At 45.6% G+C, this 14,191-nt stretch overlaps 1 protein-coding gene across 1 annotated transcript in view; it reads left to right on the top strand.

Annotated features, from left to right (window-relative positions):
- Positions 1–13,162, top strand: part of LOC135386147 (ubiquitin carboxyl-terminal hydrolase 8-like) — a 32,233-nt gene extending 19,071 nt beyond the window's left edge. Inside the window, exons 14-23 of the mRNA XM_064615912.1 lie at positions 873–969; positions 2,799–2,929; positions 3,094–3,196; positions 3,259–3,363; positions 3,836–4,081; positions 9,483–9,625; positions 9,704–9,848; positions 10,886–10,916; positions 12,607–12,695; positions 12,758–13,162. Of these exons, the coding sequence (XP_064471982.1) occupies positions 873–969; positions 2,799–2,929; positions 3,094–3,196; positions 3,259–3,363; positions 3,836–4,081; positions 9,483–9,625; positions 9,704–9,848; positions 10,886–10,916; positions 12,607–12,695; positions 12,758–12,823 (1,156 nt within the window). The 3' untranslated portion in view covers positions 12,824–13,162. The remainder of the gene's footprint in view (positions 1–872; positions 970–2,798; positions 2,930–3,093; positions 3,197–3,258; positions 3,364–3,835; positions 4,082–9,482; positions 9,626–9,703; positions 9,849–10,885; positions 10,917–12,606; positions 12,696–12,757) is intronic.
- Positions 13,163–14,191: the final 1,029 nt, after the last annotated feature.

Below are 14,191 nucleotides of genomic sequence, written 5' to 3'. Positions count from 1 at the left end.
GTTGCCGAAATAAATTTGCCGAAAATCCGTGGAAATGAGCCCTTGGCTACGCCTCTTTTTTGACGGCTCGTAGTTTGAGCGCAAAGCTGCGAAGAAAGGAGGTTACATTGACACGCCAGATGAGTTGGGGAAAGGGTTACAAGCTGTCGCGTGACCTCATTTTTGATAAGATAGCTCCGATTCCGGCACTCACCGTGCGTGTTTGTTCCGTGGGTAAGGCTTGTAACCCTTTCTCCCCTCGTGTGGCCTGTCAATGTAACCTCCTTTCTTTGCAGCTTTGCGCTCAAACTACGAGCCCTCAGAAAAGAGGCGGAGCCAAGGGCTCATTTCCACGGATTTTCGGCGAATTTATTTAGGCAATTGCCATTGCATTACGAGTGGGATTATGTGCTATACTGAGTAAAATGACCACGGGGAACCCATTTCCGCAAAGAAAACGTGGGTTGCCTTGGGAAATTTCGGAGTTCAGTTCAAGAAATTAACTTTCCATCAGTTTAAATGAAATAAAAATGTTACCAATATACAGCAAAAGTTATTGTCAGAAAAAAATCTCTTGAGCGCATGTCTCTCCGGGGCCTACGTTTTTTACTATGAATTTCTATCATGGTTGGTGGAACACCCTGTATGTATGTCCCAATATGTTGCTTTCATGTGGCAAATGATGAGTATGATCTACTTTTAACAATCACACTTATGGTTGTGCAAATATTCAGTGTTTTGCTATTTGTGGTGGAATTGAACATTCTTGAAATTGTTGAATTGAACTGTAACTCCTAAAAAGCTTATAACGGTACAGCGGTGCACTGCCAGAGCTTGTTCAGTCCTGGTGTGCAACCTAAATTTGCCACATTTTTTGCCCGTTTGTTTTTCAGTGTTGACTCAGCCGCTGAGAACTTGAACAGAAGGGGCCGTACTAGCGATGGGACTGGCTCTCGTGTGCGAAGTATAAGCCCAACCTCTGGACAAGAAGTAAGTAAAGGGCTACAGTACAATGTCAGTGCATTAAAGTGTAGATTACCTGCAGAAAAGCAAAGTTCTTACAAATGAACATGCAAATTCTGTACAAGTCTGCTTCTAAAAATACCAGACACTCCCAAATGTAGTCCTGAATGTAAACTAAGATTGTGCCATGTACAGTGAAACCCGCGTATAACGATATTGACGGTAATCGCGAATTCCATCGTTATACGGGATACATCGTTAAACGAGGGTTGACCTAAATAGCGCGTCCCTGAAAAGTCGCGCGCCACCACGCGTGTAGCAAAAGAAAAGGAAACAGATGCTAAAAAAACGCGAAACTGTGTGACATCGCACTGGCTTGGGAGAACTCGTGGAGGGTACCAGAGAACATATCAGGACAACTTCTGGGAACATTACACGTCACCATTCCGCAAGTCGGCTTCACCTAACGCCAGCGTGCATTAGGAGAAGCTCGCTTTACAACACTGTCGCGCGAGTCTCGGGTGAAAAGCACGTGCTGGGCCTTTCTTCTTGATATTGGGCCTTTCTTCTTGAATTCTTTTGATACGGATTTCGGATGATACGAATTTTTTCAGCTACCCCGTGAGATTCGTACTTGGCTGTCCATCAGCGTATACATGTTCGTCGATAACTGTTCCATCAGCCTTGTCATACATGGTGCCAGTGTCACTGGGCGTTGAGTAGCTGCTCTCTTACTCCCTCTCCAGCGCTGCGAGTTTCGTGCTCCTGGAGCAGCTATTAAACGGCACTTGAACGCTTGAACATGCTCGCTGTGCTGTCATTTCTCCCTTTCGCTTTTTCCTCCCTCTCTCTGCTCTGCTGTCATCCCATGTCTTGCGCTCTCTTCCTCCACTTTCCTGGAGAGGAGAGACGAAGTCATGTGACAGAGCACGATACCCCTTTTTCGTGCACCCTCCATTAAGCAGGAGCGTGAAGAGCGCGCTTGTGTACAAAACTAGAGTACGAGCTTCGCCGCATAACGGTGGGGGGTGCCAAACACATTAGTTCCAAAGCAGCCATTTACGTGCCCACTGACGCTGCAGATGAGCCCATTTATAGTACAGTCGCCGTCCAATTTTTCAGACTCAGCGGGGTTCGCGCAAAAGTCGGAATAATCGAGCAGTCCGAAAAAACGAATTTCGCATCAAAATAAACTCTACGAAGCTTGATAACATCAGCTTTTATTTCCCAAAGCGACATTTCGTCACTGTACACTGTCGGAGGCACCGCCGTCATCAAGTCCGCAAGTCGGCTTCACCTAACGCACGCGTGCTTTAGGTGAAGCTCGCTTTACAGCGCTGTCGCGCGACTCGCGGGCGGATAGCACGTGCTGGGCCGTTGGCCAAAAACGAAGACGACAGACCTCTTCTACTCAGAGGAATGGAAAATGAACAATCATTGCCTGTTTTTTTTTTTTTTTGCCTCAATATTTTATTTGGTTGATTTCTTTCGATACGAATTTCGGATGATACCAATATTTTCCGTCACCCCAAGAGAGAAATTCGCTGGTTGGGCAAACAGAGTCCGAAATATCGAGCGACGGGGCTGCATGGCGTCTGAAAATTTGTACGTTCTTATACATCAACTCTATGGGACCCGCGTCCGTTCCGCGAACGAGTCCTAGTAATCGAGCATGTCCTAATAATTGAGCATGTCCGAAAAATCGGGGTCCGAAAAATCGGGGTCCGAAAAAATCGGTCGGCGACTGCATTGATGGAATCAAGCTGGAATTGGCTCTAGTACATTTGACTTGGCACTGATGTGGATATTTATTTTTTCCTCCGTGTGTGTCTCATTTCTTCTCAATTCCTTTGCAGTTTAAGCACTTGGCAGGGCTCAAGAATTTGGGAAACACATGCTACATGAATGCGACATTGCAGTGCCTTGCAAACACTTTGCCCTTGGCCTTGCATTTTTTGTCTGGCCGATATGTGAAGGAAATAAACAGGTCAGTTGGCAAAATCCCGCAGCACTTTCGATACTGTTATGTAGTAGACTTTTGCTAATCAAACCCTAATGGTACCAGGTTGTGGGTTGATTGTATTGGATCAGTATCTTTGTTTGTTCTGTTTCCTTTGAAGTCTCACGTACATACTTTTAACTCCACTCCAGGGAATCCAGACGCGGCGGTGGTGCTGAACTCGCTGAAGAATTTAGGAGCCTTCTTTCTCAAATGTACTACAAAGACAAGGGTGTTGCGCCTAAATCATTCAAAGTAGGATTTATGCGCGATTGTGTTGTTCGCAAGATTACTAAGATTTTTTATTTATCCTTCAGTCATTAATGGGAAGGTTCTACAGCGTCTACGCTGGACATGAGCAACAAGATGCCCATGAGTTCCTGCTAAACCTTATAGACAGACTACATGAAGGGCTGAATAGGGTATGGATGTATTGCATCTTGGTAGCCGTTGTATGCTGTTCCGCCCGCGTCCTTTAGTAGCGGTACAGCACGAAACGATGTCAGCAACTGTCATAAAATTTAACAACTGTTTGGAGTGCTTAATAATGCAGCAGAATCAACATTACACAACGAAATACGTATTACTAATCAATGCCACCACAACGTTACTATCGCTGGGACTTGCTCAGATGCAAAGGCAGGGGAAAAACTCGTTTATTGAATGTGTAAGCTGTTTTCGGAAGAGAAATTTGGCCAAGTTGACTGTGAAGCTGTGCCAAACATCACTTTTTCAGTCTCATAGACATGTTTCTGGATGAGGCACTAGCGACGAGAGGAAAAACTCTCGTGTCCCTGGTCTCTGGTTTTTCATTATGGATCATCATGTCTGGTACTTGACTACATTTGTGACTGTTATAGGCTGTGTGCATGGTACTGTGTATTTCCTGCGCAGGGCCCTGGTAGGAGCCACACGAAAGGATTTGTAGTGGACGAGAACCTCTCAGTAAATGGACGCATTAACCAGTTCTGGTGCCATCACGTAGACCGTAACTTGTCTGTTGTGTCCGACCTCTTCGAAGGCCTTCTCGTGTCAACCTTGACATGTCTGTCGTGTCAGAAGACTTCCAGCAGCTTTGAGGTTTTCTCCTGTCTTTCGTTGCCCATCCCACAGCACAGTTCTGGGACCTGTTATCTTCAGGTATGCAATATTTTGGGCATTTGGGCATCCTCATATGAAAGGATACAGTTGCCAACCTATTTTTAGAACGTCTAATAGACTGTAAGCAGTTTGGATTTGTAGCCAAGTGCAGTTCATAATTTTTCCTTCTGTTCTCATTCAGAATTATTCTCTTTGCTTTTGGGTTTAATGCTAGATGCTGTAATACATGTACAGTCGGCGATCGATTTTTCGGACACGCTCGATTATTCGGACGCCTTCGTGGAACGGCCACGGGCCCCATAGAGTTAGTGTATAACAACGTCCAAAATTCCGAATGCCGAACAGCTCCGTCGCTCGACATTTCGGACACGGTTTGCCCAGCCCGCAAGCGTCCCGAGCGGTCGCCAGCTCACCACGTGCTCATGACGCAATGCAAAGTTCAAGGAAGTCAAATATAAAAATTGAGGTAAGAAAATAGGCAGTGGCTGTTCATTTTCGAATACAATGTGTACTCCTGTCGTGGCGCTCCGCGAAGCCGAGCACGTGCTGTCCGCCTGCAAAGTCAAGCGAGCTTCACCTAAAGCACGCAGGCGTTAGGTGAAGCCGACTTGCGGAATGGTGACGCCTAATGTTGCCAGAAGTTGTCCTGATATGTTCCCTCCACGTGTTTGGGATATCGACGTCTTACCGCCTCCCAGCGCATCCATCAAACACTGAACTAATGAAGGCGACTGCGGCGCTTTCGCCCGTACACAATATCGCTTCGGAAAGTAGCAGCGGTAGGATGTAGATGAAAGTAGAAGCCGATGTTATCAGGCAGCGATGAAAGACTACCCGTTAGGAAAGCATAGACAACTTTTTCCGGCCTACTAGCACTTAATAAAGTTGACTTTTGAAGCGAAATTCGTTTTTTCGGACTGCTCCATTATTTGGACTTTTGCGCGATCCCCGCCGAGTCCGAAAAATTGGACGGCGACTGTATATGGTAAAATCTGATGGTATTGTTCACACAATACCATCAGATTTTACCATAGCGGATTTTCGGGAGAAAAATAAAGTGAAAAAGAGAACACACAGTTTCCGTGCGGGAATAGTTAAAACTGCCGATGCTGGACAGAAGTCGACGAGATACGAACACTTTCCATATGAGCAAACACGTCGTGTATCACCACTCGCCGTTGCGCTGCTTGCTTGTTTGCGATAGAGTCACTAAATAGGGAGCAGAGTAGCGACACTGAGCCACGCCGGCGAGCGACACCGCCATCTTGGGTCCGGCGTGGCCACGTCATCTAGCAATGGGACACCAATCTCCCCCTTCTCTGCCGGAGAACAGTGCGCATTCGAGCCAGCTCGCAACCGAGGAAACCGGGTTTGGGATGGAAGGGACTCAACATGGACGGTGCGTTCTTGGAAAGAGAAACCACGTGACACGATTGGGCCAATCGCGGACACCGAACGGCGGCTCCGGCGCGGAAAAGGAATGCTGTACTCTGTACACCTATTTAGTGACTCTAGTTTGCGACGTCGCTATCGCGTGTCTGACGAGGATCGTCATGATCGAGGAGAACAGCAATGTCCGTCCTGATGCCAACGGCAAATGTTTGACTCGTTCACGCCGAACTTGCTAGATGCTGACGTGTTATTGAATCCACTTGATCAGTGCGTGGTGGCTCTACACTCCCTGCACTCATGCGGCCTAAATTGTTTTCATTTGGGTTGCAACGCTTGTGCTTAGAGTTTGCAGCGACCTGGACTTTATACGTGAGTCGTTCTCTACGTTCCAGCGGGCTTGCTTTCCAGCTACAGTAGAATCACGATGATACGAATTATTTTCGGGTCCTGGCTAGAATGCCTATTCTCCCATCTGTTAAAGTTCGGATGATACGAACGAGCCGAGGATGCGACAGAGGTCGTTCCCCCGTGACGCGATAGCGCACGAGTCATGCTACTCCGTCTTTCGAAAAGAGAGGGAGATACTTACCGTCTTCACCACGAGCTACCTTACGTCATGTTGCGCAATGCAAGCAATGACTCTCCCTTTGGTTGTGGTGGAGGGGAGGAGATAAGGGTTTACGTGGCCCGGAACCTTATCACCTTATCTCTGTTTTTACCTCCCCCCCTCCCAACAATAAACCGCGAAGCTGTGTGATATCGCACTGGCGGAAAACAGCGACCAGAACAGGTGGAGGGAACATATCAGGACAATTTCTCGCAACAATACGAGTCACCATTCCGCAAGTCGGCTTCGCCTAACGCCTGCGTGCTTTAAGAGAAGCTCGCTTTAGAACACTGTCGCGCGACTCGCGGGTGGGAAGCACGTGCTGGGTCTTTTGAGTCATCTCGCGAATTTTGGCAGCATTGGCCGAAAACGGAGACACAAAAGCGTTACGACCGACCTCTTCCACTGACAGTAATGGCACATGGACAGCCACTGTCTATTTTCTTTCCTCAGTTTTTATTTTTGGTTTAATTCGTTTGATACCAATTTCGGATGATATTAATTTTTTCCGCTACCCCGTGAGATTCGTATCAGTGGGATGCTACTGTAGTCCCCAGGCATCCAATGCACTCTCCTCCGTCCAGGCACTGCTACTCCTCCACGAAGTGAAAGACAGAGCATTCGAAGTACTCTCCAATTAGTCCTACTGCATCTTTGACGACTATCAGCTCAACATCCTCAAGTTTCACCATGTCTAACATGTCCACCATGGGCACTATAAGATCTGGCACAGTCATCGTCTCAAATACGCTACCACTGTTACACGCAGTCTCAAAAATATCATGAACCACCTGACTTTTGTGTCCGACATTCAACTGCTCCCACAAAGCTCTCTCTGCCCTCAGACTTTGCAGCTCCACGCGTAATCGATGCATCTCAGCAAGTATGTATTTCCCTAGCTCTCTACTCAGTGGCTGCATCTACCACCTCTCGTGTCCTACCCATAGCACTGGTCCTCCTGGAGGAAATCGGTCAGGTGAGAAGATCAGCGCCGACAGACGTAGAGGAAAGATATTGTCCCGAAGACGGTCGTACTGAGACGAAGGCCTAAGCTTCACTGCCCAACGCTCGGAATGGTCATGACGGTCACCAATTCTGGGTGTGCAGGTCCCAGCGAAGACCTTTCTGGCATCCTGTCGACCGCCAAGGTCAAGAGGGTTTCACCATTTGAATTGAGACGGGCCAGAGAGTTAGACGATTTAACGGTTTAATCGTGCTGCTTCACATCCAGAACAGAACAGCGCATCTCTGGAGCTCCACCTCCCCGAGCGTCCATTGTCATCCCTGTCACAAGACATGGCTGGCCTGACTCTCAGCTTCCAACGTAGCTTGTGTTTTGAATTTCGCAGTGTGGGCAATATTTTCAAGTCACTTTTGCAATGAAGTTGTTGTTCTTCAAGTCACTTTCAGTTTTGCTAACATATGTGTCCAAAGCAGCTGAGCACCGTGAAAGTGTGACACACTTTCCCTTCACCCTCTCTCAGTACTTGGCTGTGTCACGCGACTCGCCACCATAGACTAATGACTGCGGAGCTGGGAAGGGCAGTTGGAAACGCTGAAGGGGAGAGGCCTGTGATTGTGAGTGCAGCGCCTGGGCACAGCATACTAATGCGAGTCCGCATATAATACAACCCCATTTTTTTGGAGGACTCCCTTTTAAGGAAGTCTATAGGGCATTTTCGTTCCCAGGGTTTTCGTAAACCTAGCTAAATTTCTACACGAAACAGGTACAGGTGTGTTCCTCTCAAGTTTATCTAGGGAATGACACATTTTTGAAGGCCTGATGCGATGCACTGATTTTTGGCGAATTAAAGTTTGTCAAATTTTCAATACATGGGAGTCTATGGGAGATGCAACAAAATCGCTTCTCTCGGCACGCACGGCCGCGATATCTGGGCCAAAATTATGTCATTCCCTACAGTAACAGTCTAGGAATTTATTGCAATCAATAAATTTGACAAACTTACTGCAGTTTTCCAGATCCCTACGAATGAAAATAATGGTTTTGTCGTTTGCTAGCATGTTCTGCAACGCTAGTATCGATTACATCACTTCCATAGAGCGTTGGAGGAAAGCAAAACAAAGAAAACAATTTTCCGACGGTGCCGCCATCCATCACCAGAACCGAACGTGACTAGATCGCATGAGTTCGCCTTAAGGGCTCATTCTCGAAGTGAAGAACCTCGCGTTATACGTGGTCAAATATGGTATTTAGTGTTCACCAGTGCCTGGATCAGTGCTGAGTTTATACTTGGGCAAATTCTGTTAGTTTTCGATCTTTTGGATTAGTGTAGTTTTACCCGAAATGACGTTAATAAAAATTGGGAGTAAAAATTGGTCCGCAACTGTGTATGCATACAGCCTGAAGTTTTAGGGTTAAACCAGATTCTTCCCCGAATTTGCACCCCGAATTGAAGGCTGCCTCTATAGGGTGAAACCCGATTTTTACCCGGCAAATTGCCCTCACTGAGAAGTCCGGAGGAATGCACACGAACTTGTTTGGCAGCAAATGTAGTTACATCACAGTTTGTACCAAACTGAGCCCGATTACTCCCTGAATTTAGCATACTGGAAGTGTTTCCTCCCATATTCGCATGAACTTTATTTACCCGATTTTTACCCTCCAAATTTAAAAAAAATATTTCCCGAAAACTTCAGGCTCTATACAGGGTGTCCCAGCTAAGTGTATACAGATTTCTTAAAAATATATAGAACACTTTTTCCAAGATGAAATCAATTGCAATATAGCATATGTTGAAGGGCACTCCCTAGGAGGGCATTAGAAAAGTCTAAAGGCAATGTCTTAATTAAATTTTCTTAATTAAATTGTTAATTATAAAGGCTACAAAGTTGTCCCAATGAGAACATCTGTTCCTTTCAGTCACCTGATATCGTAGCCGTTTTCAGAACAAAAATCCGTTCCACAGATCGCCCGCAAAAAATTAGTGAAGGAATGCCATTTTTTTTCTTTATTTTGCTCATTACGCATCTTCGCAGACGCGTATTTCCTTGATCCCCAACGTGAGAGGGGGAAGGAGTACAGTGCCGCCTCATGCGTCGAAGATGAGCTTTAACTTGCGGAAACAAAACAAAAACAAATGTATCGGGTGACTCTATCGGAACTGGCCTTATCTTGGGTTGCATGTTCTGTTTCCTTTTAATCTTTTTCCAGGACGCGAGAGGCGATAGTGTGCTCTTTCTCCCTCTCACATTGGGGATGAAGGAAAGACGCGTGTTCTAAGAAGCTCAATGAACAAAATTAAGAAAAAAATGGCGTTCGTTCACGAACTTTTTGCGGGCAATCTATCAAATGGATTTTTGTTCTGGAAACGGCTACGATATCAGGTATACACTTAGCTGGGACACCCTGTATATGCAGTAGTGTGTACCACATCAACACATACCTCATCATCTACAAGCCACCACCCTTTTTCTCTGCAGGACTGTCTGAAGCTCTTCTTAGAGGCTGAAAAAATGTCGGGAGAGGCAGCTTGGGACTGTCCCGTTTGCAAGCAGAAGAGAAAAGCGGAGAAGCGCATGATCATTGCTAGGCTTCCGAAAATTCTCATAATTCAGTTCAACAGGTTGGTCTCACAAGAATACTAGCTAGGAGTTTGGAATGTGTTTCTCATATGGGAATGTTTTCTCTCACATTGTCTCAGATTTCGTTGCGAAGGAGCGTGGCAGAGCAAAAAGCTGCAGACTTATGTCCACTTCCCCATCTCCAATTTCGACATGAATGAGTACGTCGATCACACCCGTGTTGAGACACAGCGACGGCCCCCCTACGATTTATATGCTTTCTTGGTAAGCTTTAACCGTGTACCTGTTCTGGCGTAACCTAGCGCCATAGTTATGCTGTTGCGTTCTGAGCTGTAGCAGCCGTCACTAAACTATTAGGGCTATGCTAGGCTGTGCTATTGTTTGAAATTTTTGAATATCTATATAGAGGAGAATAGTTGTATTTTCGATTCGATTGTTGAATCAAATACTAGAAGCGTATACGAAGAGGGGAGTCAAGTCCTGTAGATCACATAAACAAAATACAGAAGCCGACGCTGAAGATTTTTGGTTAAGTTTAATTTGTACAAGCTTTCGCGTGGAGGTCCACGCTTCCTCAGGTACAAAGTATTTACGAAGTAGTACCGGTATTGTTGTACCGCTATGGCTTGTACCTGAGGAAGCGTGGACCTCCACGCGAAAGCTTGTACAAATTAAACTTAAACAAAAATCTTCAGTGGCGGCTTCTGTATATAATCAAATAGTAGTGATATTCGAACATATATTTGATACTTTTTCGAATATTGTGTTCAAATCAGTCTTTCTGTTTCTGTCAGACCACACTTGCCATATTCTAAAGCACGTTTGTTGCGTGTGCTGCAAATGGTATCGCTGAATTTGTATTTGCACCGAGAATCGGGGGGAAAAGCTGTGTCGTGTTAACAGGCGTGCCGGCCTTCTTTTGGTAGGTGTCACCGTTCTGTCTGAAGCAGGGTGTATTTTTCGTATCTCACGCAGAGATGTGTGTCGACATAACTTTTTTTGTGCCGGTGGCGTAAGGTCTATTTTGGGCCCGAGGCCACGGCGTGAATCGGTGTGACGCTGGTGTCTGCAGGGTTATTCGATTTCTATTCATATTTGATTTGAAATTATTCAGTAGTTTGCAGTACGTCGTACTGCAGTACTCAGTATTTTGCCGTAGTCATAGCCGGCAGCCCTGTGCTGGCATATCCCATGTATTTATCGTTAGTGGTTTCAGCATATACTTCTCACCAAGCTCGCAAGTGATGCTGTACTGTGCATGCCTTGGTTGTGATTTAATATGTTCATTATCTATTTTTCAGAACCACTATGGAACTTTGGCAGCTGGTCACTGTAAGCAATAATAAGAATACTACAGAATGTGCCACTTAAAATGTGTGAGCTGTTGCATCACATAGACATAGTCAACCGGAAAAACATAGTACTGTCGAACCTGTTTATTACGATCTTGGATATAACGATAACTCTGATATTATGGTCAAATTGTTGGTTCCCATCTGCTCACCCTTCAAAGTACTTTTTCAAAGGCATTGTTGGGGCACTAAAGGAATAACAACTCTTCGGGGGACAGGCAAGTGCCCAGCTGAATCTTTAATGATCGTGCTAGGTACGAGAAGTGCGGTAAGCAAATAAATGATATTGATAGCCTTGCTACAGAGAGGACCCTTCCCTCCTTAACTGAGTGGCCGTAAAGGTGGATGTTCTGGATGAGGGGGAACCCAGTTAAACGTGGCGTGACGAGATAGCTGGAGGCGGTGTGTGGGATGAAAAAAGTTGCGCGTGCGAGGCTGAAGTCAGGGTGGAAATGGAAAGTTGTGGGCCTGGCGGAGTATTCAAAAGGAAGTTTGTTTCGGAGCAACCTGCAATGCCGCAGGTAGAGTGCTTGGTCGACCGCTGCGCTGAATGTCACGGTAGGGCATGGTTGAGGCCCTCGGTTTTCTGCTGCAGCAAATTCAAAATTCTGCGGCACGGACTTGTAAATTCCACGATTTTCCGCGGTGAGCAGTCAACGGCTGTTTGAAACGGGAAACACTTTATTTTCTTGGATAATGTGGGAACAAGAATATTTTATGAAATTACAGATTGAAAGCACTGTTGTGGCTCAGCACTACATACATGATATCTTGTGTTCTCTTCTGATGCGGCCTGTCGCCTGCAGTCATTTTATACCTGCTGACAGATCTTTCAGCATCTACAGAGTTTATAGGAACTATATAGGAAGTAGTTTACAATATATGCCCTGGGGAAGTTACATCTTTGCGACACCCTTTTTTTTTTCCTGGGCTGTAGGAATTATTTAAGAGTCTTAACTTTTTGAAGGCAACCTCGCAGACATCAAATCAAAATCCCCCACTGCCACCGCTAAACTGCACACGGGAGGGACGCTGCCCCTTCCTCATGCGAAGTACGCACAATAAACTTGGGCTACATTATCTTATGCCAAACTACAATCTGTCTGTGTTTGTCCTGCTGCATGAACAATTTCGTAAAGTAGGCTTTAGATTTGTAGGGCGGGCTTCACCTCATGCACGGAAGCGTCAGGTGAAGCCCAGTTCCGGGACGTGTCGTTCGTATTCGTCGAATATTGGAATATCCGGAAACCCGAATATTGGGTATTCGATTCGCGAATCGAATACTTTGAGTGATCGATATTCGATTCGAATTCGAGAACTCGAATATCCGCATATTCCTAAAAATAAGGGATTCCGTGAAATTCTGTGCCAAACGAAGGACTCCGTGATTAATTCGGAATTCCGCGGAATCGCGGAAAACAAGGTCGTGCATGAGAGCGCGTAGACGTTTGGCATATGAAGAAATACCGGATGAAGCAGTTTTGGGGGGGGGGGGGGGGGGAGGCGACAAGAGCGGGACACTACAAATAGTCACCATTATCAACAAGCACTTTCAGGGTTGTGTCTGGGGTTCCATTAACAGCTCTAACGTTTTATGTGGTGGTCTGTGCTTTTACATGCCATGTAGACTCGAGAAGATGGATGAAATCTACTTTGATTTTACATTTTAGATATCGGATACTGCCGTGCTGGCCCAAGAGGAGGATGGTACATGTATGATGACTCTTCTGTTTCAGAAGTCATTCTGTCAGAATCTGATGTGAGTCTTTTGGTCACTACTCAGCCTGTTAGGATGCCTAATGAATTTTTCTTACCTTCCAGAAACGGAATGCTTACATCCTCTTCTACACATCCGTAGACGCAAGGCACCAGTTTATTTCTTACTGAGTAAATTACGTATATGTGCAATGTTGCACCTTGCAGTCCTTGTTGCATGCAGATGGTCCTGTTTATTAAATAAAGTATTTAGTTTGTGAAGCACAGGGCCAAGTATGCACATAGTACGTATTGTACATAGCTCACGCGTAGCAGCTACGCAAGTGTATTATATTGTTGAGCATAAGTTGACATTTTATAAAAATTTTAGAGGGTGTTTATACACATGCATAATGTAAATTCAACGATTGTTAAGCTGCTTCAAAATGCATTTCGATATATTCGCGGGAACAGCAGAAAGCTGATGCCCAGCAGCAAAGATTATCAATAAAGATGGTTGAATATAGGTCATTAGGGTGTGTCTAACTTGTTGGTAGTTGAATAATTTTGACACAGTGTAACAGAACTAAACTAGGGGCTCTGCAATGTTGTCCTCTATTCGCACTTCCTTTGTTGTAAATTGTGATCTGATGTGTCTCTAGCAGCCCACCGTCTGCTGCCGCTGCTATGAGTTATCACAAGCACATCAGAGGAGCATCTAAGTACCTCAGAGCAGGTTAATGGGGCAGCAGAACCTGCCCACATCATGCATATCAATTAATGTCCCGTGTCAGTGCCCAGTGTTTGCGAAAGCCACATTTGCTTCGTGGCACTAACATGTTCGTAAGCTCCTCCCACTGGTGGTCACTTATCGTCACTTCTTACATTACATTTTACATTATGCATCATCTTCACCAGCTCGCTTGCTTTCTAGCCATTTTTTCATTGGCAAACTATGCTATTTTTCAATGTGACAACTCCGCAACAAAATCACCACAAGGGTTCCGTTACCTTTGGGATGTCGGGAACACGTGTACAAAATATCTCGTCCCAAAACTATGCTTATTTTATTCAAACTAATTTATTACGAAGCGAGCGCTTCGCCTCTGTGAAGCGAGTAGGCACTGAAAGCAGCACACTGCCGACATCATCCGGCAAGGGAGAATGCAGGTTGCGAAGCAGACGACAATGCTGGGTGACGTCACTGTATAGTATGGAGCTCTGCTCTTTGCATTTTGGTTTGCTAATGTCATCACTTACGAATTAATTACTCATGCAAGATGAACGTAAATGTTGAATTTGGTGTCGAGAGGGTGGTTCGTGTTCGGTATGATGCTCACATAATTTTGTTCAAATCCTTGCGAAGTCTCCCTTTAAAAAAAAAAACAGAACGACAATGCGAAGTGTCTTCGGGATAAAAGGGGATGGACGCGACCAGATTTCAAAACCCCACCGGAGCCATCGTTCTCGAGCAAATGCTAGATAATCTCGGCAGCAGCAGTCGCCACCACCATGGCGGCCAAACCAGCGAAACGCGTTCGTTCGTTCGGATTCGACTGA

This window comes from Ornithodoros turicata, chromosome 2 (genome assembly GCF_037126465.1).
Source record: "Ornithodoros turicata isolate Travis chromosome 2, ASM3712646v1, whole genome shotgun sequence".
Lineage (NCBI taxonomy): Eukaryota > Metazoa > Arthropoda > Arachnida > Ixodida > Argasidae > Ornithodoros > Ornithodoros turicata.
The sequence above is the reverse complement of the archived record's forward strand: the minus strand, read 5'-3'. Positions and strand labels throughout refer to the sequence as shown.